At 35.5% G+C, this 21,281-nt stretch overlaps 4 protein-coding genes across 4 annotated transcripts; 2 read left to right on the top strand and 2 right to left on the bottom strand.

Moving 5' to 3' along the window:
* Window positions 1-7,189: 7,189 nt before the first annotated feature.
* Window positions 7,190-7,996, bottom strand: LOC107467125 (agamous-like MADS-box protein AGL62). The gene has a single exon (XM_016086162.3). It carries the CDS (start codon window positions 7,994-7,996, stop codon window positions 7,208-7,210), a length of 789 nt encoding a protein of 262 aa, XP_015941648.1. The 3' UTR covers window positions 7,190-7,207.
* A 4,900-nt stretch (window positions 7,997-12,896) lies between these two features.
* On the top strand, window positions 12,897-15,096 carry LOC107467143 (uncharacterized). Its single transcript, XM_016086181.3, has 4 exons — window positions 12,897-13,335; window positions 13,768-13,997; window positions 14,392-14,499; window positions 14,724-15,096. Exons 1-4 carry the CDS (start codon window positions 13,134-13,136, stop codon window positions 14,844-14,846), a joined length of 663 nt encoding a protein of 220 aa, XP_015941667.1. The 5' UTR covers window positions 12,897-13,133; the 3' UTR covers window positions 14,847-15,096.
* A 148-nt stretch (window positions 15,097-15,244) lies between these two features.
* On the bottom strand, window positions 15,245-17,359 carry LOC107467133 (amino acid permease 6). The gene is made up of 5 exons (XM_021131276.2): window positions 17,227-17,359; window positions 16,861-17,094; window positions 16,688-16,781; window positions 16,375-16,589; window positions 15,245-16,275 (listed from the first exon to the last, which is right to left on the bottom strand). The coding sequence occupies exons 1-5, from the start codon at window positions 17,324-17,326 to the stop codon at window positions 15,491-15,493; spliced, it is 1,428 nt and encodes a 475-aa protein (XP_020986935.1). The 5' UTR covers window positions 17,327-17,359; the 3' UTR covers window positions 15,245-15,490.
* Window positions 17,360-20,621: 3,262 nt separating this feature from the next.
* LOC110275368 (agamous-like MADS-box protein AGL61) lies at window positions 20,622-21,155 on the top strand. The gene has a single exon (XM_021131275.2). The coding sequence runs from the start codon at window positions 20,622-20,624 to the stop codon at window positions 21,153-21,155; it is 534 nt and encodes a 177-aa protein (XP_020986934.1).
* Window positions 21,156-21,281: the final 126 nt, after the last annotated feature.

The raw sequence follows: 21,281 nt of genomic DNA, 5'->3' as shown, positions 1-21,281 counted from the left end.
TGTAGTGCTAGTCAAAAAACAAAATGGTAAATGGAGAATGTGCGTCGACTATACCGACTTGAATAAGGCATGTCCTAAGGACCCTTATCCCCTACCGAGTATTGATACCCTGGTAGACTCCAGCTCGGGGTACCAATACTTATCATTCATGGATGCCTACTCGGGATACAATCAAATCCCGATGCATGAACCCGACCAGAAGAAAACATCATTCATCACACCAAAAGCCAATTATTGCTACGTGGTCATGCCATTCGGACTAAAGAATGCAGGAGCCACGTATCAAAGGCTGATGAATAAAGTGTTTTCCCCTCATCTAGGGAGCCTAATGGAGGTATACGTCGACGACATGTTAGTAAAAACGAAGCAAGAAGTCGACCTCTTAACCGACCTCTCACAAGTCTTCAACACTATAAGGGTGCATGGGATGAGACTAAATCCCGCAAAATGCGCCTTCGCAGTAGAAGCGGGAAAATTTCTAGGCTTCATACGAGGTCGGGCAACACCCGGTCTATTTCACCAGTAAGGTTCTACAAGGTCCTGAGCTAAGGTACCACAAACTAGAGAAGTTTGCTTACTCCTTAGTGATAGCCTCACGAAGGCTACGACCTTACTTTCAGGCTCACACAATAAGAGTCCGTACGAACCAGCCCATGAAGCAAATCCTTCAAAAGACGGATGTTGCAGGGAGAATGGTTCAATGGGCGATAGAACTCTCCGAGTTTGATTTAAGATATGAAACTCGGACTGCAATTAAAGCCCAGTGCCTCGCCGACTTCATTGCAGAATACGCAGGTGAACAAGAGGAAAAACCGACTACATGGGAACTCTATGTAGACGGGTCCTCCAACAAGACGGGGAGCGGCGCAGGCATAATATTGGTAGATGGGAAAGGAACCCAGATAGAGGTCTCCTTAAAATTTGAATTTCCTGCTTCAAACAATCAGGCAGAATATGAGGCCTTGATTGCCGGATTAAAGTTAGCAGAAGAAGTTGGCGCTGCAAAGGTGATGATCTACAGCGACTCACAAGTGGTGACTTCCCAAATAAGTGGAGAATATCAGGCGAAGGACCCCAATATGAAGAAATACTTGGAAAAAACCTTGGAACACCTTGGGCACTTTGCGGAAACCGAGGTTAAGCACATAACTCGGGATCTAAATAGCAGAGCTGACGCCCTGTCCAAGTTAGCAAGTACCAAACCCGGAGGGAACAATAGAAGCCTGATTCAAGAAACACTCCAAGAGCCCTCGGTATCAAAAGTGGAAGATGAACAAGAGGTACTTGAGGTAGTCGGCCTAAACCTCGGATGGATGAATCCCTTAGTCGAATACCTGAAATTCGACATCCTCCCCAAAGAGGAGAAAGAAGCTAAAAAGATCCGAAGGGAAGCACAACATTATACTTTGGTGAGAAATGTCCTTTACAGAAGAGGGATATCAACACCATTGCTGAAGTGCGTACCAACCTCAAGAACCACCGAGGTGCTGGAGGAAGTACATAGTGGGATCTGCGGAAACCATCTCGGAGCAAGGTCGTTGGCCAGGAAAGTAATCCGAGCAGGATTCTATTGGCCGACCTTGCAGAAAGATGCAACAGACTTTATGAAAAAATGCCAGCCATGTCAAATGCATGCAAATTTCCACGTGGCTCCACCAGAAGAGCTCATCAGTATAACTTCCCCCTGGCCTTTCGCAAAATGGGGAATGGATTTGTTAGGTCCTTTTCCCCAAGCACCAGGGCAAGTTAAATACTTGATCGTGGGAATAGATTACTTCACAAAGTGGATAGAAGCAGAACCACTAGCCACTATCACCGCTCAAAGAAGTCGCAGGTTCCTTTACAAAAACATCATCACAAGGTACGGAATACCCTATTCCATCACCACAGACAATGGAACTCAATTCACCGACGCCACCTTCAGAAGTTTGGTAGCCAGTATGAAAATCAAGCATCAATTCACCTCGGTGGAACACCCACAAGCCAATGGGCAAGCCGAGGCAGCTAACAAAATCATACTGGCAGGATTGAAGAAAAGATTACAAGAAGCAAAGGGAGCTTGGGCTGAAGAGCTCCCCCAAGTGCTGTGGGCTTATAGGACGACCCCCCAATCCGCCACAGGAGAAACACCCTTCCGACTAGTCTACGGCGTAGAAGCCATGATTCCTATAGAAATCAGTGAGCAAAGCCCAAGGGTAATTCTCCATGATGAGGTCATGAGCTTGTACGAAGATGTTGGAAACATAAAGGGGGACAAAGAAGAACTCGAGCTACTCCCTGAAATCCGAGAACAATCTCAAATAAGAGAAGCAACATTGAAGCAAAGGATGACAAATAGATATAACAAGAAAGTCATTCGAAGAAGCTTCATTCCAGACGACTTGGTCTTGATCAGGAACGATATAGGAGTCAACAAGTCTGGGGAAGGAAAGCTTGTTGCTAATTGGAAAGCACCATACAAAATTAGTGAGGTCCTAGGAAAAGGCTACTACAAGGTGACCGACTTGAACGACACCGAGTTACTTAGGTCGTGGCATGCTTGTAATATGAAAAGGTACTACAGTTAGAAGCGAACTCTACTCCCTGATGTACTCTTTTCCCAGCTTCATGATTTTTTCCTAAAAAAGGTTTTTTCTGGAGAGGGGTTTTTAACGAGGCATCATAGTAGAGGCTAAGGGAAACATACTGTCAAGACCCTTAGTAGCAAAAAGGTACCTTCTAAATTAATAAAGATCTTTTTTACAATATCTCTCTTAATATCCTCCTTTATTTTCATAAGTCTTTCTACGAAACGCGCCGACTTAAGCTCGACAAAACGTGAAAATCCCATGAACCGACCTAACATGGTCGTCAGGATAAAACGACGAGGTACAAGTCGGCGTAAAGAGGTTATATAAGTTGATCGTATTAAACTCGGGAAAAGTCCGACTCATAAGTCGAAGACAAGAACCCGAGTGGAAAAACTCGGATATATTCCGAGTAAATGAAAAACGCATCGCAAAAATAACCTAAGTCGTAAAAGCTCACTATAGCAAAGTCGAGTATAAAGGATAACAAAAGAGGTATGAAAACCTGGAAAAAGTTCAAAGGTTGCATAAAAGCCCTTGAACGAAAAAGGCTCGAGAAAACAATGCAAACTAACAAAAAGGTTTTCCCGAAAAGATCAAACATGTTCAAAGCAGAAAAGCATGTACACGCACAAGGTAACTTAAAACCCTTATCCAAAAAAGGGTATTTATTTTGTTTTAAACCCTTATCCAAAAAAGAGCACGGATCGGAATATTTTGTTGACGGCCTTAAAAGGCCAGAAAGCAATTGTTCACAACCACCAACAAATAAATAAAGTTTAAAAAAGGGGGGACCCACAGGCCGGGCCCCCATATAGCCATAAAAAATAGAAGTCATTTCTTGATCGGAGTAGAGGAATCACCACCACCAGGGGAAGCGCCACCAGGACCGGGAGGAGGAGCCGAAGAGGAAGTCGGGGCAAGGATTGAAGAACTCGGAGCATCTTTGGAACGAGGAGGAGACTCAATAATCCTCTGTCCCCGAGTCTTTAGGTCTGACTCGGAAACGACCTCGGGGGCAGGAGGATCAACAATGGCACCATCAATAACCACTTTGTCAGGATGTAGTGGAGAAAGGTCCAGGTCGGGGGCTATAACCCTGACCTGCTCCAAGAAAATTCTCCAAGACTCCTTGGCGCCCTCGGCGATAGAATCCTCCAACTCGGCGTATGCGTTCCGGGAATTCAGCAAGTCCTTCCTCACAGCAACAATATCTTGAAAAAGACTGTGATAGCTCTCTTGCGCTGTTTTCCTCAAATTTGCCTCCAAGGTGCATTGGGCCCGCAGCTTACCCTCCTCCTCCTTAAGGTCATCCCTCTCCTTCCTCAGTCTATCTCTCTCCTCTTTCAATTCTTTCTCATGTTTTTCATAAATGAGAAGTCTCCCCTCCAACTCCTCAACCCTCGAGGATGCCCCCAAAGAGCTGAGGGGAGCCTTCTCAAAAATGTCCAAGAGTTTGTTGCAAACACCCGCTGTCCTAAAACTCTCCTCGGCCATGGCGGTGAGGTGGTTTCGAACAGAAACATCATCCATACTTATAAAAGGATAGATGTTCTTTCGGACGAATGCCAAAGCATCCGCCTTAACCCCGCCATCAAAAGAAGAAGAGCCAGACTCTGAAGTCTTGCGCTTCTTCTTCTCGGGCTCGGAGAGAGTTTGGGCAGAAGGGGGTGGTCGGGGCAAACTTGAAGAAGAAATGACAAGGGGTTGAGGGGGAGTACCCACATTCTTAGGAGGAGGAGGAGGAGGTGGAGAGATGACCGTCTTGGCCCTAGCCCGGGACTTTGCCTTAGCCTCCTGGACCCTTTGGTAGGCCTCCTGAGCGTTCCTTTTTGCCATATCTACAAAAGAAGCAACCAAGTTACAAGTCGGTAAAACACAAGTCGGCGAAAACAACTCGGAAAAAAGAAATGCATGCACTACCTATGCAAGATTGAACAAAGGTCGACGTCCCCTGAAGGATTTTCCTCGTATCTAAGTATGGGGCCCTCCCCCACGCTTCTCGGAAAAACCCCACAACTCCCCCACACTTCTCGGAAAACCCCCACAATGGCCGCCTCCACCTCGTCTAGGTCATCTAGACCAATTTTTTCACAAGGGGTGGCCGGCAGCCAGTAAAGGGGAAAACGAGGGGAGGAATGCTCGTCCAGAAAAAAGGGGTGGTGACCCTCTACGGCTTGAACTTTGAAAAAGAAGTTTTTAAAGTCGTGGAAAGATTCGTCAAAAAGGGTGAAAATCCTCCGACCTTGAATGGCTCGGAAGGATACCCACTGCTGCTTGTTGTTTAGCCCACTAAAGGGCTTAGTCATATGAAAGAGAAAGAAAAAAAATCCTCAAAGAGGTCGGAAGTCCAGAGCATGGCTTATAAACTGATAAATCTTCAAAAAACCCCAAGAATTGGGGTGAAGCTGAGTAGGGGCAACTTTACAGTGGTGCAAAACGGATATCTCGAAATCGGAGAAAGGAAGAAAAACACCCAAACGGGTGATCATACATTCATACATGAAGAAAAAATGAGGGGCCGCCTCATTAACTCTCCCAAAACAGACCCGGTCTTCAGGACCCGGGAGTATCAGTTCATATTTCGGCTCGTCCTCCTCTGAAGTACAGAGCCTGTGATGAGTGCGAATGTGAGTGATGAACTCAGCGTCGACCAACGGCTCCTCCCCAAGGACCGTAACGTCAACCCACTGAGAAAGAATGTCTACGGAGGCCATTTTTTATATATAAAGAAAAGTGGCAGAAACCTACAAAAGGGAAAAAAGAAAAAGAAAAATAAAAAAAACACGGCCCTTAAAGAAGAGAGATTCGAAACTATAACCTACAGGCCAACCTATCTACTCACAAAACAAAACATGCAAGCATAAGGCATGACATGGGAAAAGCAAAACTAACCTTTATCCGAAAATGAAGGTTGGAGAAGAACAGAAGTCTTCGAACGCAAGAATGCAGCACGAACAAGATAAGGAGAAGTTTGAAAGATTGCAGAAACGGAAAATAGAAAGAGAGGGAAAGTATTTATAAATACACCAGAAGTATTTATAAACACGCTAAGGGGCATAATGGTAAAAGCGGAGCAGTCATTAATGAGATTGCACCGTTACCAAAGCCCTCAATCCCTAAATGCTTCCCCAACGGACACGACGCTTGAACTGACGTAACTGTCAGAAACAAAAGGTCGCGAAAATCACGTCGGTTTCTAAGACCCGTATTCTTTCAAACAAGTCGACTACGCACCCGAGTTGAATACTTGAACCCAAACCTTAAAGAAAATTTGGGCTCAAGTAAGGGCACTGTTCATACCCTGGCCCAATGCAAAGGCCCAGGTCCAACTAAAAGGCCTAATCTAAAGGGTTAGAGCCTTACTAAGTGCCGACCTTCATATGAGAAGTCGGTGCCAACCACGACTTGGTCTGAAGAGGTCGGATGTGAGATTAGCTGGCAGATAAACACTCATTCAAATGAGTAACCGCCCCTAAAATCTCTCTAACCGCCTCATAAAGCCATATCTTAACCTCCCCAAGATAATAGGGACGGTTACCACCCTAAAGATACGGCACTACACCAACGGTGGTTATTGGCTCACCATTATAAATACACTGACACCCCTCAGGTATCTCTAAGTCCAATACTCTCTAAGACCTGCTCACACCCTTGCTAACTTAGGCATCGGAGTGTCTTTGCAGGTACCACCCCCCATTCACACGCGAGCACAAGTCGGACGGAGCCTCCCGCGTTGCGGACCTACCCGGAGTTCTCCTCCATCACACACTTGGGCCGTCAAACGCCATCCGTCGTATTAATCTCCGGTTACCTACCGTAACAATATATATATAACAAATAGATCTCATTACAATCTATCTTTCTTTTCAATCATTGACTGATCCTCAAATTAATTCAGTGAATTAATATTTGATTCTTTAGTCTTTTTTTTAGACTAATTATCTACTACATATTATTCGAATAGAACTCTCGCGCGTAAAATTATTTCCCGGTAAATTTAAATTTGTTTGAAACATGTAAATCATCACCATTCAGAAGTATCCATTGACAAACTAATGCAACTCGTCACCATTTCATATATCTTGTTTGAATTATTATGAATATGTAATAATGATGCATGGCACAAACTAGTTTTCATGCCATAGTCGTGAGGGGATTATTTCTAACCAATCATGAATGGGGTAGAAGTGCATTTCAATTCCATGCCCGCCGTTTGAATAACAATACTTTACTACATAGTATAGAGAGAAAACTCACATGCACCTATCTTAATCTATGAAAATGATATCTAAAAATTTATTAGATAATTTGATAAATTTAACTAACTAATTATTTAACCGTTTTTAATTATCAACTTTATCAAAACGAGCATTCATTATAATACATATAGAACAACAATAGGCCAGGGCTCAACGTAACTACAAATACAAGAAACGACGTAAAGAAAAATTAAAAGACAATACATAATAAGGACATATGGTTCAACACATACTAGCGGATTGGATGGGTGAGAGAATCTTAAACCCTAAGGAGTTGTCCTAATTGATGACTATTTAGACCCCTCTCCATGGAAATTAAAAACACATATATTGAACAAATATAATAAATTAAATGGGCATCTCCGATATATATGAGATTCAAAGGAATCCAGCAGCAGAAGATCCAAATTGTCCAATGTTGTTCATGTTAAACATATGATTTTGCATCATAGGGCTCTCATGAAGCATCATAGGGCTCTGATGCTGTAGAAAGTGTGGACCATTACCAAACAACTGAGGAACTAGTTGAGCGGAAGTTGGTGGTGGTGGAAGAGGAGGAGGAGAAGGCTGATGTGGCACTAGAGCATTTGAAGATGACTGACCAAAGAATTGAGTAGGGTTGTTAATACTTTCGTGAACGAAGAGGCTATTGACATGTTGCGCGACACTCTTTTTAAGGTTCTCAAGTGCCGCCCTGAACTGGTTTAGTTGGGTCTTGCTCATATTTTCAATTGGCAAGGCCCACCAGAACTGATTCATGGCAACCTTATGAAAATGATTCAAGTGATCAGAACGTTGCTTCTCACTTTCAAGTTGGTTATTCACCTGCATGAGTCTAGAGTTGAAGTCACGCACATTGGCGTTGCGGTGCGCCTCAATGAATTGCAAAGTGCCGGATAAGTTTGGGAGAGTAGATGCACGCGACAGGTAACGATCTATAACGGTTTCCACGTTTGGGTGGCCGAAGGAAAAGACTTTCTGGCCAGGAGAAAACACGACTAGTGCCACGTCAGCACCGCAGAGGGTGCAAAGCTCACTTGCTTTCTTGAACAAGCCGCTCCGACGCTTAGAGAACGTGACTTGGAGGTTGCTTTCGTTGCTCATCTTCTTCATCTCAATTCTTTGGCGACCCCTGCTTTTCCTTGCACCGCTTCTTGAACTCGACATGATCAAGTAGGAAGATTTTTGATAGAAGAAAAGAAACAGAGGACAATGTGTATGTGTGTCGGTATGAGACTATGGGAAGTGGTTAATTATTTATTTATTTATAGGTGGTTTTGCATAGATATTTTATGATCTATGAAAATACTTGGCTGGAAAAAAAGATTGCATCGTTTCGGAGTATTGGTTGCATTAATTGTTTCTGGATTTAGAGATTCTGAAAATCCCTTTTTTCATGGTTTGTATGGTAGGAACTTGATTTGATAATGTTAAAGGAGAATCTTAGGGGCTCCCGTTCATTATTGCACTTCATCATGTTATATTATCTTAGCCAAAGTTTTTGGGTAAAATGTCTTGGCAAATATTCAAGAAACTCATCACATTCACCACTCTTAATCTTGTAGTAACTCTTTTAAATGTTTTATTCTCAATTTTTTTTTTATTTTTTAATTTTATAAAATGATGTTACTTTGTTATGCTATGCACGCATCATTGTGTGATGTCATTTTTATAATTATTGTTATCCGTTTTATCATAAAATATATTAGCATTTATAAAAATTCTTTTACATATATATTAAATCTAGCTAATTAAGTATGTACCAATAAAAGAATCCAAAACAATGATCCGATTTCTTATATTATTTATTTACAAATATAAAGATATTGAAATAATTTATTAGTAGGAAATTATTTATATACTTGATATAGTAAATAAAGTCAATTATTTGTATATTTCTACTGAAATTAAATAGATAATGGTTTTTTTAAGTTAGGTTACTCAGTCGATAATACAAAAATATTTAAGACGAATATGGGTACTTAAATATTTGTTTTTGTGCTACTTTATTGCCGTCCCTGGAACGAAGACACTTAATTAAGTAATGTTTGAAACTAATATGGTGATGTTAACATTATTCAACATTGTATATTTCATTATATCATAAGAAAAAGAGGAAGGAAGCATCGTTTACTTTGTTGGATCGGTGCAACTACATACTAAGAATAGACATAACTAGAAAATTAATTTACAGTGAAAACTTACTTGAAGTTGATAGATAGAAACCGTTAAATAATTTAAATGATTTGACTAAATTTTTATCTGATTGCTTTCGATTATTAACTTTATATTAAGTTGATTATACTTGTCCATCTTATTTTATTTGACAGAAAAAATAGTAATCGCTAACTTCATTTATGTGTTGCTTTTTTTTTGTTACGAAACCGGGCTAAAATCCAATAAAATACAGATTACACTATTAAATGGGGAAATAAAATTCCCCTAACATTATCATTTACTAACACTCGAATTTCATTAGGAACTTGAAAGAAAAGACATAATCTAATGGGAGATTATGTCCTTTGTTGGCAAAACTATACGATTAACCTAGTTGTTAAAACCGAATTAGTAATCGATCTAGTCAAAATATTAAATCAATGAATTACTGGTTCAGTTTGATTACTAGTTAAATTGGTAAATTTGGTTATAATTAAATAATTATATAAATTTTTATTTTATTAATAAGGCAGCAACCTATTTTAAAATAAGGATAAAATTTTTCAGACCAAATTTAAGATCTTCTTTCTGTGTTATTCTCCCCAAAAAATCAGGAAGTTTGGAGCTTGACGAAGAAAACGTGTACTGTATGAGAGTTTAACAAGTTTTGTAAACCACGTCAAGTCACCATGTGTGAAACAAAATTACTAATTAGCTAGTGAAACTCTCAAAATTATTACGATGTACCTTGATTAAACTATTAAATAAAATTTTTTATGCATATTTTCTTTTATACATTTTACTTTTGATCTTAAAAATGATTGATAATAAATGAGTAGAGATAAAAATATTTATCTTCTATATCATAAAAAAAAAATATGTGCAAAAAGTATATAAAAAATTATCCAAACATCTTTTTTCTAAATAAAAATATTTAAATAATTTTATGTTTGTATAATGTGAAATATTCTTTACAAAAGAAAAGAAAGAACTTTATTTTTTGTAGCTATTTTTTTGTTTTGTTTTTTGGTCAAATGAATTGAACAGTTTTCAATCGTAGGCATTATTAGTCCCATAATTTATGCACCCAGACAACATACTCACACACACTATCATATATATTATAGATTCTTAAACAACATTCAATTTCAGTTGGGATTCGAATCTGGATGCAGCTTTCATGAAGTATATAGATATATCATTTGTGCTAGGCCTCCGGTGCTTGTAGCTAAAATTAAGAAGGGAGCTTGTCTTTGGACTTTTTGTGTGTTTTTTTGTGTACTTATCTTTGGACTTTGGGTAGGCATGGGTTGATTGAGTGGGTTTCAAGCAGTTTTTTAACCCAACTCATCCACACAATTTGGGTTGGACAAGCTACATATTTTTAACTCGATGGCTTTTTATGAGTAGAATGGAATGAGTTAAACCCACTAGTTTACTACTTTGTTACATGTCTTTCTTAACAGTGTGTTTGGATGTAGAATGGAAAATGAAAGAAAAGAAAATAAGAGAAAAAAAATAAAAAGAAAGAAAATAAAAAAAAAAAGTAAATTTTTTATATGTTGTTTGGATAAAGAGAAAATAAATAGAAAAAAAATAGAGAAAATTTTTTTATTTGTTTGGATGAAAAGAAAATTAAGAGGAGAGAAAATGAAAATATAATAAATTTACGTTAATACCCTTTTTATATTATATATAAATTATATATTACTAATATATTTAAGTTATTTTTTTCAAAAAAAGAGTTATTTAATTTAATGTTCAAGATTTTAATATATTATTTTTATAAATATTTTTGTTATTGCCTTCCTTGTTCAATAATTTTTAAAGGGAAAGTCTAGAGGGCCAGCAATTCTATTGAATTATGGCCAGCATGTAACCAGCAGAGAAAGGTGAGCCATTGGATGAAATCTCACACAAATCTCACACCATCAAATCATTATTGATGGCTAGTTGATGGCTAACAATCACAAAAGTTGCTGTCTCCCTATCATTGCTCATTTTTAAATGCTATAACAAAAAAAATTAACTCTTTTTTTTGTCAAAAACTATATAATAAAATGATACACAAAACTTAAACAACTTAAGGGTATATAAGTCATTTTGTTATTAATTCTCTTTCCTTCTCCAGTTTTCTTGGCAGGTCATGGGTGAAAAAAAATTAAATAGACCCATGCAACTTTTTTCTTTTTCATCCTCTTTTCTCTTCCATCCAAACGACCGAAAACAAATTTTTCATTCATTTTCCCTTCAAAGGTTTTCTTTCCTTTCATTTTCCACAGATCCAAACAATGTGTAAATGTGTATGTCAAACATATAATCACAAAAAAAAATGTACGCCCCAACCCACATTTTGTGAGTTAAGTCAATATTAACCCTATACAATACCCAAAAAAAACCTTTATGCAAGTATTTAATCCGATCTAACCCGTATGAATAGGGTTGACAACTTAATTCGTCGAAGATCGAGATGAGAATGAAATGGGTTGAGTCACATATAGGATTTAACAGGGATGACCTAACTCTACCCAATTTATCCATATTTCTCATATATTATAATATGTAGTTAAAAATTATCATACATATATAACAAAGTTGATAGAGATCGAACTTATATTATCTACCTTTCATAATGTTAACATAGATTTTATTATGATTTTGTTATTTTTTATTTTAATATGGATCTAATTTTATATTTTATATTTTTTATTTTATTAGTATGTTTATAAACTATGAAATAATTAAATATTATGTTCAATTAAAAAAATTATTTATTTTGAGTTATAAAATTTTAAGATAGAAATAAAATTAAAGGCTTAAAATTGAGAAATTCTAAATCTACAATAGAATAAAATTAAATTTAAAAAATAAAATTAAATTATCGAATAAGACTAGAATAAAGTCAAATCTTATTCGATTCTATTTATTATGAGTTTTAATTATATTTATACGTATAAAGTTAATCCAATTCCAAAATCTATCTTTAACTACAGTTGTTTTTTTTCGATAATATTTCTAAATTTGATGAATTAAGAATTAATTAAATATAAGATTCATTAAAGATTCACAGATAAATGACTATATACAAAATAGATTCAAATTTTCGACTTAACTAAATGCATGAGGGTACTACTCAACTAAATCAAATTGATTCTTAATTCTTAGTTGCTTTACTTGCCTTGAGCAACAATAGAATACGTCTAGAACAAGCTTTTCAGCGTACAAGCAAATCTAACTAAAGCTAAAGCCTTCTGGGCACAAGACTTTCCTTTCATAGCTTATTTATTTATTTTTGCCGTGGTGAGAGAGAGTGAAAAAAAAAAAACAATTATGTAATATATACATTAAAATTAGTCATTAAAATTAATCGACAATATAAAATATATGTTAGAATAAAAATACATATTAAAAATAAATTAAACTACATATAAATTTATACACAAATATATTAATGGTTAATTTTAGTGATTAATTTTAATATATAAATAATATTTAAAGAAAAAAGGGGTTAACAAAGCCGAAGGCAATAAATATAAAGGTCTCTAAAACTAATAAAATTAATTTGCCATTAGCTAATAGAGCCACTATAAAGGTCTCTAAAAAGCTAATCAAATTAATTTGCTAATAAAGCCAAAAGAAAGGTCTGTAAAACTAATCAAATTAATTTATCCAAGAAATTACATTTTTTTTAGCTCTATAACAGATAACATCATGTGTTTCCCAAGATTTTCGTGGAAGCAACAGAATGATTGGAGTGTGTGTACTCACATGAATGAATGGACCCAAAAAAGAGTAAAAACCAATCCAAAATTGTTTACAAAAAAACCATTATTTATTTATTTATTTGGCATGTTTTGTTTTGTTTTGTTTTGGCCGCATTCTAAAATGTGAGCATTTAGGAGCAAAACATCCACGACTTGTAGATTCTAGCCACAAAAGCAGACTAACCCCTCCTGGGCGCACATTAGCTCTCACTGGCTCTTTGGCGCTAACATACGCTTCTCCGTTACACTCCATTTTCTTCTGCTCCACTTGCTTGTTCCCTCTAGAAAGAAGCTTCTTTTTCTCTCTGCCACCCATCAAAACCTGTTTTTTCCCATTTGGGTCCTAATGAAATCTCTCTCTTAAAGAAGTTCCTGTGTTGGTTATGGCTTCCCTGCAGATTCTGAGACCCACCCTCTCCCAATTTTCACTTTCTCAATCCAATTCTCCAGGAAAATCCACATGGAACACCCAATACCCTTATTTCCCCAAACGGATCTTAAAGTTGAAAACTTTCACCGGTTCTAAGCCTTCCACCTTGAACAGAGTCTGTTGTGCAGCGCAAGGCAGCGAGAACCAAAACAATGGCAAGTCTTTTTTTTTAATCATTGATGTAATTTGATGTTAATCGGGATTGTATTATTGGATTTTTCCAATGGATTTTTGCTATTCAATTTTCAGTTTTCTTAGTTTATATACGTGGCAAGGGCTGTTATTAATAAATTAGAAATAGCAGAGATTAGAGAATGTAAAATTTTGCTGGGACCGCTGTTTAGTGATGAGTACTTGTGATATTGAGTATGTTTTCTCAGCTTGATTTGAATGCTATTATCTCAAGATGAAACATCTAGGCCCATGTTGTTTGGAATTTCACGTGTTGGTTAGCATGAAAAACTTGTCTATCATTATGTTTTGGCATTATAAGTAGATATTATTGTGTAGTAGTGTTTCAGCTCGGAGTTCAATTTTTTAACTTCACCTTTTGATGGCTAATGCTGCTATTGATACTGAATTTTCAGGAGAAGAACCTCCGGAATCGTTGTTTATGAAGGAATTGAAGAGGAGGGGCATGACTCCTACATCATTGCTTGAGGATTACAAGCAGGGCAACTCTGGAGTTGACGAAGAGGTGGTTGTGAATGAACAAGATAGAGGTCTCCCGAGGAGAAATGTTGTCTCAACCGATGTAGAGAGGAGTCTGGAAAATCAGAGGGAGCGATCCATGGCATTGAACAGTGAAGGTCTTGAGGTTGATTCATTGTTAACATTTATCGATTCTTCAATACCATATTAAATATATATATATCTGAGATTTTGCTGCAATGATTTCATTGTTTGCCAGTAATTAGTTTATATTTGTCGGTCACGTGTTCCATTGTTTGCACTGCACCAAGGGTGTCTCATTTTTTAAAGAAAATAGTCTTTCAATTTTTTTTGTTGGGACGTTTTTAATGAGTAACAAGAAACAAGAGAACAAATTATGAATAGGGGAAGAGGAATACAGAAACTCAAATGTCATCTAGAATAGAAATAGGTCCAGTTTCATGTATGAGTGACATTAGTGAGCTTAGATTCTTATATATAATTGTGATGCCATTTTCTGTGCTGAAATATAGTAATGACTTATGTATTATCCATTTCAGGGACTGGTCCCTCGTGCTAAACTTCTGCTGTCACTTGGAGGAACATTTTTCTTGGGATTTGGACCGTTGATCCTCATAACCGTTGCATTTTTTTCAGCTCTTTACTTGGTAAGATCTTTTCCTTTCAACTTCTGCATGACTCTTTCATGCAGCTATTTGCTTGTTAATTAATGCATATATTATCTTGGCCATCATGATTTTTCTTTCAGCCATTGACTGGTTAGTTATGACATGTTTGTCTTACACTAACCTATAATTTTGTAATATTGAATGCTGATGCATATAATCTTTTAGAGAGTAGGATTTGATGGTTTGATGTGTACTGTGTACAGTATTTTGGACCAACTTTTGTCCATGATGCAAGCAAGATGTCACTATCACCTCCCCAGTATGTGGATCCTTATGCACTCTTAGAAGATGAAAGGATATCTCAGATAGCACCTCAACTAAAATAAAAAGCAGCATTTCACATATTTAGGTTAGGAATCTCGTTACAGATATCAAGTTTCTGTGTACTTTAGCCTTTGCTGAGTAGTTTCTTTGTAAAATATCATCACCCTGGAACTTGTTACTTCTTGTGTATTGTGCATTCATCGCTGACTTCATTTTTTTACAGTTACATTTTTCTTTTTTGCATATATGAATAATATATGATATGTAAATTTGAAATTCAAATGAAAGCTCATCAGGTGAAGCATTGCTAAATATTCTTTAATTTTCCTTGAAATGTCCGGAAACTGACAAACATTGAAGGGTTGACTAATTTCTAGGGATATAATATGGTGTCTTAAACAGGAATTTCTCTCAACATTATTTTGGACAAGCATATGAATAATGCTCTTAAGAGGATCCTATTAATAAATAGGAGGTAGCTTCACAGAATCACAGTTCACACCATAAGTCCATAACATGGAATGATGAATTGCAAAATCCTCCAAAAAAATATCCATTTATTGTAACTTAAAAAGATTGAAGAATCCCAAGAGTCAAATTACACATGTTTTCATCAACAAAATAGCTACCATAAATAAATAAATAAATGAACTCCATCAAAAGGTTGCCAAATGTATCCTGTTGAGAAACAAGTGGGAGATTAAGACTAGAATGGCTTGTAAACTTTAAGTTCTTTAATAATTCCTTCAATTGATCCAGCTGCAGCAACAATTGAAATCAGCAAGCAGAACACACTTAGCAACTTCAACCCTGTCCACCTCATAGAGAACTTTGGCACTTTAGATTGTACCATGTACATCTTTGTAGGAAAGTACACTGTCAATGGCCAGAATGCAAGAGCTCCAAGCAAACCAACAATGCTGTTGAAGAAAGGAAGTAATATAGCAATCACTGCTGACAATATCACATACAATGTCCTCCATATTAGCCTGAAAGGATTCATTCTATAGGTTCCAACCAATGGAATCTTTATGTGATGCTCTTTTGCCATGAAGCTGCTTTCAGGCCAACGCTCCTTGCACCAATTTTCCACCAGCAAAAACACGGGTTGTGTGTACACCTGGTAGGCGCCGACGAGATGAACGACGATGAAAATGTTACCAATGTCAATAAGCCAAAATGGCTCATAGAAACCAAATCCTGTTAAGAAGTTTCCAGGAGCATCGTTCCCAAATGCTGCATAGCCTATCATACCACATAGCATATAGAAGACAGTGGTGACTGCCACTGATGTAGAAGCAGCCACCTTCATCACTTGGTTCTCCGGTTTACCCGATTTCAATGTATCCTGTATCTCAACAATGACAGAACTGAAGCTATATGCAAAAGCAATGTTTCCCAAAGCTGTAAAAGTATTCCATAGCTTCTCGCTGCTTGTCACATCCACTCCAATGGTAACCCCGGTAAGGCTTGTTCTGGCATGGCTTCCCCCTATACCCTCCAGAACAATACAAACATCCATCATTCATAAAATGCTAAGAAATTCAGATGAGTAAATCATAAATGTGTTTAGTAAAGGCAATGCTGAACCTGCAACTTTGGCTATGGAGAGACCAATCCCTATGGTAGCATAACCAAAAGACATGATAGCAGCAAGAGCAGAGAGCCATGAAAGTTCATGGAAGTCTGGGATTTGGCTTAATATAATCTCTATGATCCCAAACATGATCATATAAGGGTAGTTTGGCATAGTACACACTGCATCATGCCCATTTTTGTGATAACAATTGGATCTTTGTATAGCCCTGATTACCAAGAAATAAGGAATAACAATTTTAATTAATCTCCAAGAAACAATGACTAAATTGGCAAAGGATCTATGGGGAGCTTTTAATGTTCTTACACCATACTAGTGGCTGCAGTGATAGTATATCCAATGCTTGCTCCAATCAGATTTATGTATTGAGCCAATCCACAATAATGGTGTTGAGTTCCTCCTGGAACAAACAAACACTACGATTCAATAATCACACATCTTATCTTAATACATGTCTTAAATGAGAAACTTGCAGTTACCTAGAATATTCTTGACCATGTTCCTATAGGTGTGGTTCCTGGTTCCATGAACAGGGTCAGGGGACCTATAACAATCGGTGAGGAGAAAAGAAGTGTAGAGAGTGATGAGTGAGAAGAGCATGAGGACAATGGGTCCTGCAATCCAACCCAACTGGGCAATGGCCCATGCAAGAGATAGCACCCCTGAGCCTATAACAGCCGTCAAAATATGTCCACTCGCAGTTATCCATGTTCCTTCATCACACCATAAAATTTGACAACTTCATTTAGTCATATAAATATGTAACACAATTACACAAAGCAAAGTAGTCATTTATTATTTATGGGTGCATGCAGTTTGAAGCACAATTCCATTGAAAACATCACCTTTTCGTTTTGGATGACCATCGTCATCAAATTTATTAGAGTCATACCCATCTTTTGCTACTTCTTCGATGCAAGGGCTTGTATTGCCCTGCATCGCCATTCACCTGCCTCTCTCGTTAATCTTTGAACCAATCAATTCTTCTTCAACCTTCATGGCTCATGGCTCATGACTTATATAGCATGTTGCATGTGTTCTTATCAGCATATTGCCATTTTTGGTAATAACGCCAACCAGTATGTTATTTTGTTTGGTATTAATGCCAACCAATATGTTATTGATATATGTTCTGCCAGGATACTAATATGAGTTTTAAAAATACATGTTAATAACTAATCAGTAGTGTTAGGATTCCATTTGTTCAACGCTTTCTACAAAAATGTTAATTTTATTAATTGCCGATGAATGTTGCTGTAAAACATCTTTGAATAGATTGACTTTCAACTATTTGTCATTTGACTAGCATCTATTTAAATAAGTAACAATTATTAAAAAAATTCTCTTATATTATATATTTTATTAAGTATTATAATTATAAATTAAAGGCTATATATAATTAATATACATATTAAAATTGTAATAATAATAATAATAATAACAATAACAATTTTCAATTACAAATATTTAAATTATATATATATAATCAATCAATAACACTTACATTTCTTAAAGATTGTCAAAAAAAAAATTTAACTACTTTTTAGCTTTGACACAAAAACATTAAAATTATACCATAAATCATCATTTAACATATATAAATGTTCATATCTTAGGCCAAAAACAAAAGTCAGACCTAAAATAAATAAAGGCCAACAAAAAAATACCGCCTTCACTACACCTACTCCACTTATATAAGCCGGGGCACCAGAACAACAGCTTAATTCTACTTATCTTATTAAATAAGCAACTAATTCCTAAAATATCTTCTATTTATTAAGAAAAGAAATCTCAACAACTTTTTTTATAAAAAGAGAATGGTTATCCATTACTATCAAAAGTAAAACTATACTAAAAAATTATTATTTATTTTACTATAAATACATTGATATTTCTTAGATATATTCATATTTCAATCTACCAAAAACCTGTTTAAACCCTTACTAGCTTAAGCATTGGAGCCTTTTATAGATACCATCTCCCACCTACTCATGAGGAACTCGGATGACAGCACTTCGGCACCAACATAAATTGAATGCTGCACAGAAAATTTCTGAACCTCAAAACCCAAAAATAACCCAATTTCAAATAACTTTCGAAATAATACAAATATTTATATTTACATTATAAGTGTTTTTAGTGCCATACGTACAAAATAATCAAATATAACAACACTTAAAAACAGCTAATAAACATTAGATATGATGAACTTTATTTATTGATTTTTAATTATGATCCTGTAACAACACAAGTATTACCTCTTCCTGTGATTATGAAGAAAAATATAATTTACAAATTCAAAAGGAGCAAATACTTTAATATATATTTTATTATTTTAATTATCTAAAAGATTATGTACAAAAGATTTATAATATTAATTTTTCATGTATTGTGCGATACTAAATCTAATTTTATGTTATTTTTAAACAGTAATTATTAAAGCATTTCTAATATTTGGTTTTAGTTTAATTTTATTTTGGATCCCATAAAATACCATAAACATTTGTGGTAAAAATTAATTTGAGATTCAATGAGATTTATCACTCAAATATTTGATCTCAACTCAATTTAAAATTTATATTATTTTTAATTATTTTATTTAATAAATTATCTAAATAATAAAATTTAATTAATCTTTTTAAATTGATGTCGCCTCTCTTTATTAATACCAATTTTATTTTAAATATTGCAGCCGATGCAAATTTTAATTTTAAATCAATTTAATTACTATAAATGTCAGAATTGATATAAAAAAATTCTATTGGAGTTGCTCTTATGCCAACAATATAATGAAGATAGCCATATAGAATTTTATGGATTTGGATTCTCTAAAGTTTGAATTTCACTTTAAAGAGTAAAATGTGATCTCTCACAATTAATTTTATAGGTGGGACCAAAAATAAATATGAAAGAAAACTTATTCAATGGTAGAAGATCACACTTTACTTTCTAAAGTGAAATTCAAACTTTAGAAAATCCAAATTCAAATTTTATTTATTATTTAATTCTTACTACCAAATAGATTTAAAATTTCAATCATCTCCTTCAAAAATATTATCTTAAAACCCAAAAGAGATCATATATTCATACCAAATATCAAAGTCAAAATTCATGCCTATTTTTTTCAAGTGTATTGAATATTACCAAAAAGAAGGGAAAAAAAGTTAATACTAGCCAAATCTGTTTGAAAAGACGACTATATTACGTGCACATTAAAATTAACTACCAAAGTTAATTACTAATATAAAATATATGTTCGAATATAAACACATATTGAAAATAAATTAAATCATATATATATTTATACACAAATATATTGATAACTACTTTTAGTGACTAATTTTAGTGTACGAATAACATTTTTGTTAAAAAACATATATCATTCATATGGTCCTCAACGCATTTCACAATTTATCTATTTATGGTCATTTTTAGGAAAAAAAAAATCAACAAGCTCAAGCTTTGACTTATGATATAAAATACACGGTTGTCATAATTGGATTCAAATTTCTATTTTTATCTCTACTATGTAAATGATATTTCATTATTTCTCATAGTAAATATTACCCAAGACTTCTTTGTATTATTTGATAAGAAAAAAAAAATTGAAGAATAAATACATAATTTTATGTGGTTAAGATTTCTCCCATCTTGACGATGACAATAATAGATAATGAATTATATATAATAGTCCCAATCTAATGTGATTATAGGAGTCCGATTAATTGATTCTATATCAAACTATATTTATTTTTTCTAAATTTTTCATGAATAGGTGAGAACGATCTATATGAGATAATTGATAAACCCCGTTTTTAATGGAGAAAGAGTTGCATTTTAGAATCTATTTCCACAATAATTAGGACATTATTATACATTGCATAAGTGTAATTCTCTACCAAATCATGAAAGTAATTGTCCGTCACTTTTGGTATACACTGTTAAGAAAATGTCAAAACATTAATTTTTCGGCCGTCTATTGCAATCAAAATTTGTTTCCATTTTCTTACCCTTTTTTTTTCAAATTCAAAATTACATACACTTGGAAATATATATTTTATTGATAAAGGATCATGCTTAATTGATTTAGAATCTTAATTAGGACAAATTTGTAGGATTTCACTAGATTGAAGGATAAGTCATTAGTCAAAACATGAATTAATCTTCCTATAAATAGATGATATAATATAACATCGGAACCACAATTTTGTTAAGCAAGGCATAATAGTTTTCTATTTGCATGGAGATGTTGAAGCAGAAAAAGAAAACAACAGGGAGGAAGAGGATTGAGATCAAGAAGCTTGAGAAAGAAGCAAACAAGCAAGTCACCTTCTCAAAGCGGCGAGCCGGGATGTTTAAGAAAGCCAGTGAGCTATGCATATTATGCAATGCTCACGTTGCCATTATAGTGTTCTCGCCGGCCGACAAGTTGTTCTGCTTTGGAGAACCCAGCACGGAGGCCGTGGTGGAGCGGTACCTGAAAGGATCGCCAGATTTTGAGCCAATAAAGTCCTCCGAAAGGAAGAAGCCGGTGTCGTGCGAAGAGCATAACAGAAAATACGAAGAGGCGATGAAGGCGTTGGAGTTGGAAAAGAAGAACAAGGCTGATGTTGAAGGTTTTGCTAAGGTTTGGGGGAGAGGGGAATGGTGGAATGAAGAGATTCATGAGATGAGTGTTGAGCAGTTGGAGCAGTTTTTGGTAGCCATTTATGAATTGAGGAGTAGGCTTCTTCAAAGGGCTGCTGAAATCATGATGATGCATGGAATGTTATAGAATAATTCATCAACCCTGTTTTGATTTTCATCAAGAAGTTTTATCTTATTACTGCTTGCACAAATTTTCGTGAACAATATAAATTTAATTCAGTGTTCTTTTTTGTGTTTAATGTTTCAATTTGGT

Source organism: Arachis duranensis, chromosome 9 (genome assembly GCF_000817695.3).
Source record: "Arachis duranensis cultivar V14167 chromosome 9, aradu.V14167.gnm2.J7QH, whole genome shotgun sequence".
Classification (NCBI taxonomy): Eukaryota; Viridiplantae; Streptophyta; class Magnoliopsida; order Fabales; family Fabaceae; genus Arachis; species Arachis duranensis.
Note: the sequence above shows the minus strand (reverse complement) of the source record. Positions and strands in the feature narration are given on the sequence as shown.

Coding starts and splice junctions, on each gene's coding strand:
- LOC110275368 (XM_021131275.2), top strand. CDS start 20,622: ATGGAGATGTTGAAGCAGAAAAAGAAAACAACAGGGAGGAAGAGGATT.
- LOC107467143 (XM_016086181.3), top strand. CDS start 13,134: ATGGCTTCCCTGCAGATTCTGAGACCCACCCTCTCCCAATTTTCACTT. Junction 13,336..13,767: donor CAGCGAGAACCAAAACAATG/GCAAGTCTTTTT, acceptor CTGAATTTTCAG/GAGAAGAACCTCCGGAATCG. Junction 13,998..14,391: donor TGAACAGTGAAGGTCTTGAG/GTTGATTCATTG, acceptor TATCCATTTCAG/GGACTGGTCCCTCGTGCTAA.
- LOC107467133 (XM_021131276.2), bottom strand. CDS start 17,326: ATGGCGATGCAGGGCAATACAAGCCCTTGCATCGAAGAAGTAGCAAAA. Junction 17,095..17,226: donor TGGTCATCCAAAACGAAAAG/GTGATGTTTTCA, acceptor GGTGTGATGAAG/GAACATGGATAACTGCGAGT. Junction 16,590..16,687: donor ACTGCAGCCACTAGTATGGT/GTAAGAACATTA, acceptor CTTGGTAATCAG/GGCTATACAAAGATCCAATT.
- LOC107467125 (XM_016086162.3), bottom strand. CDS start 7,996: ATGTCGAGTTCAAGAAGCGGTGCAAGGAAAAGCAGGGGTCGCCAAAGA.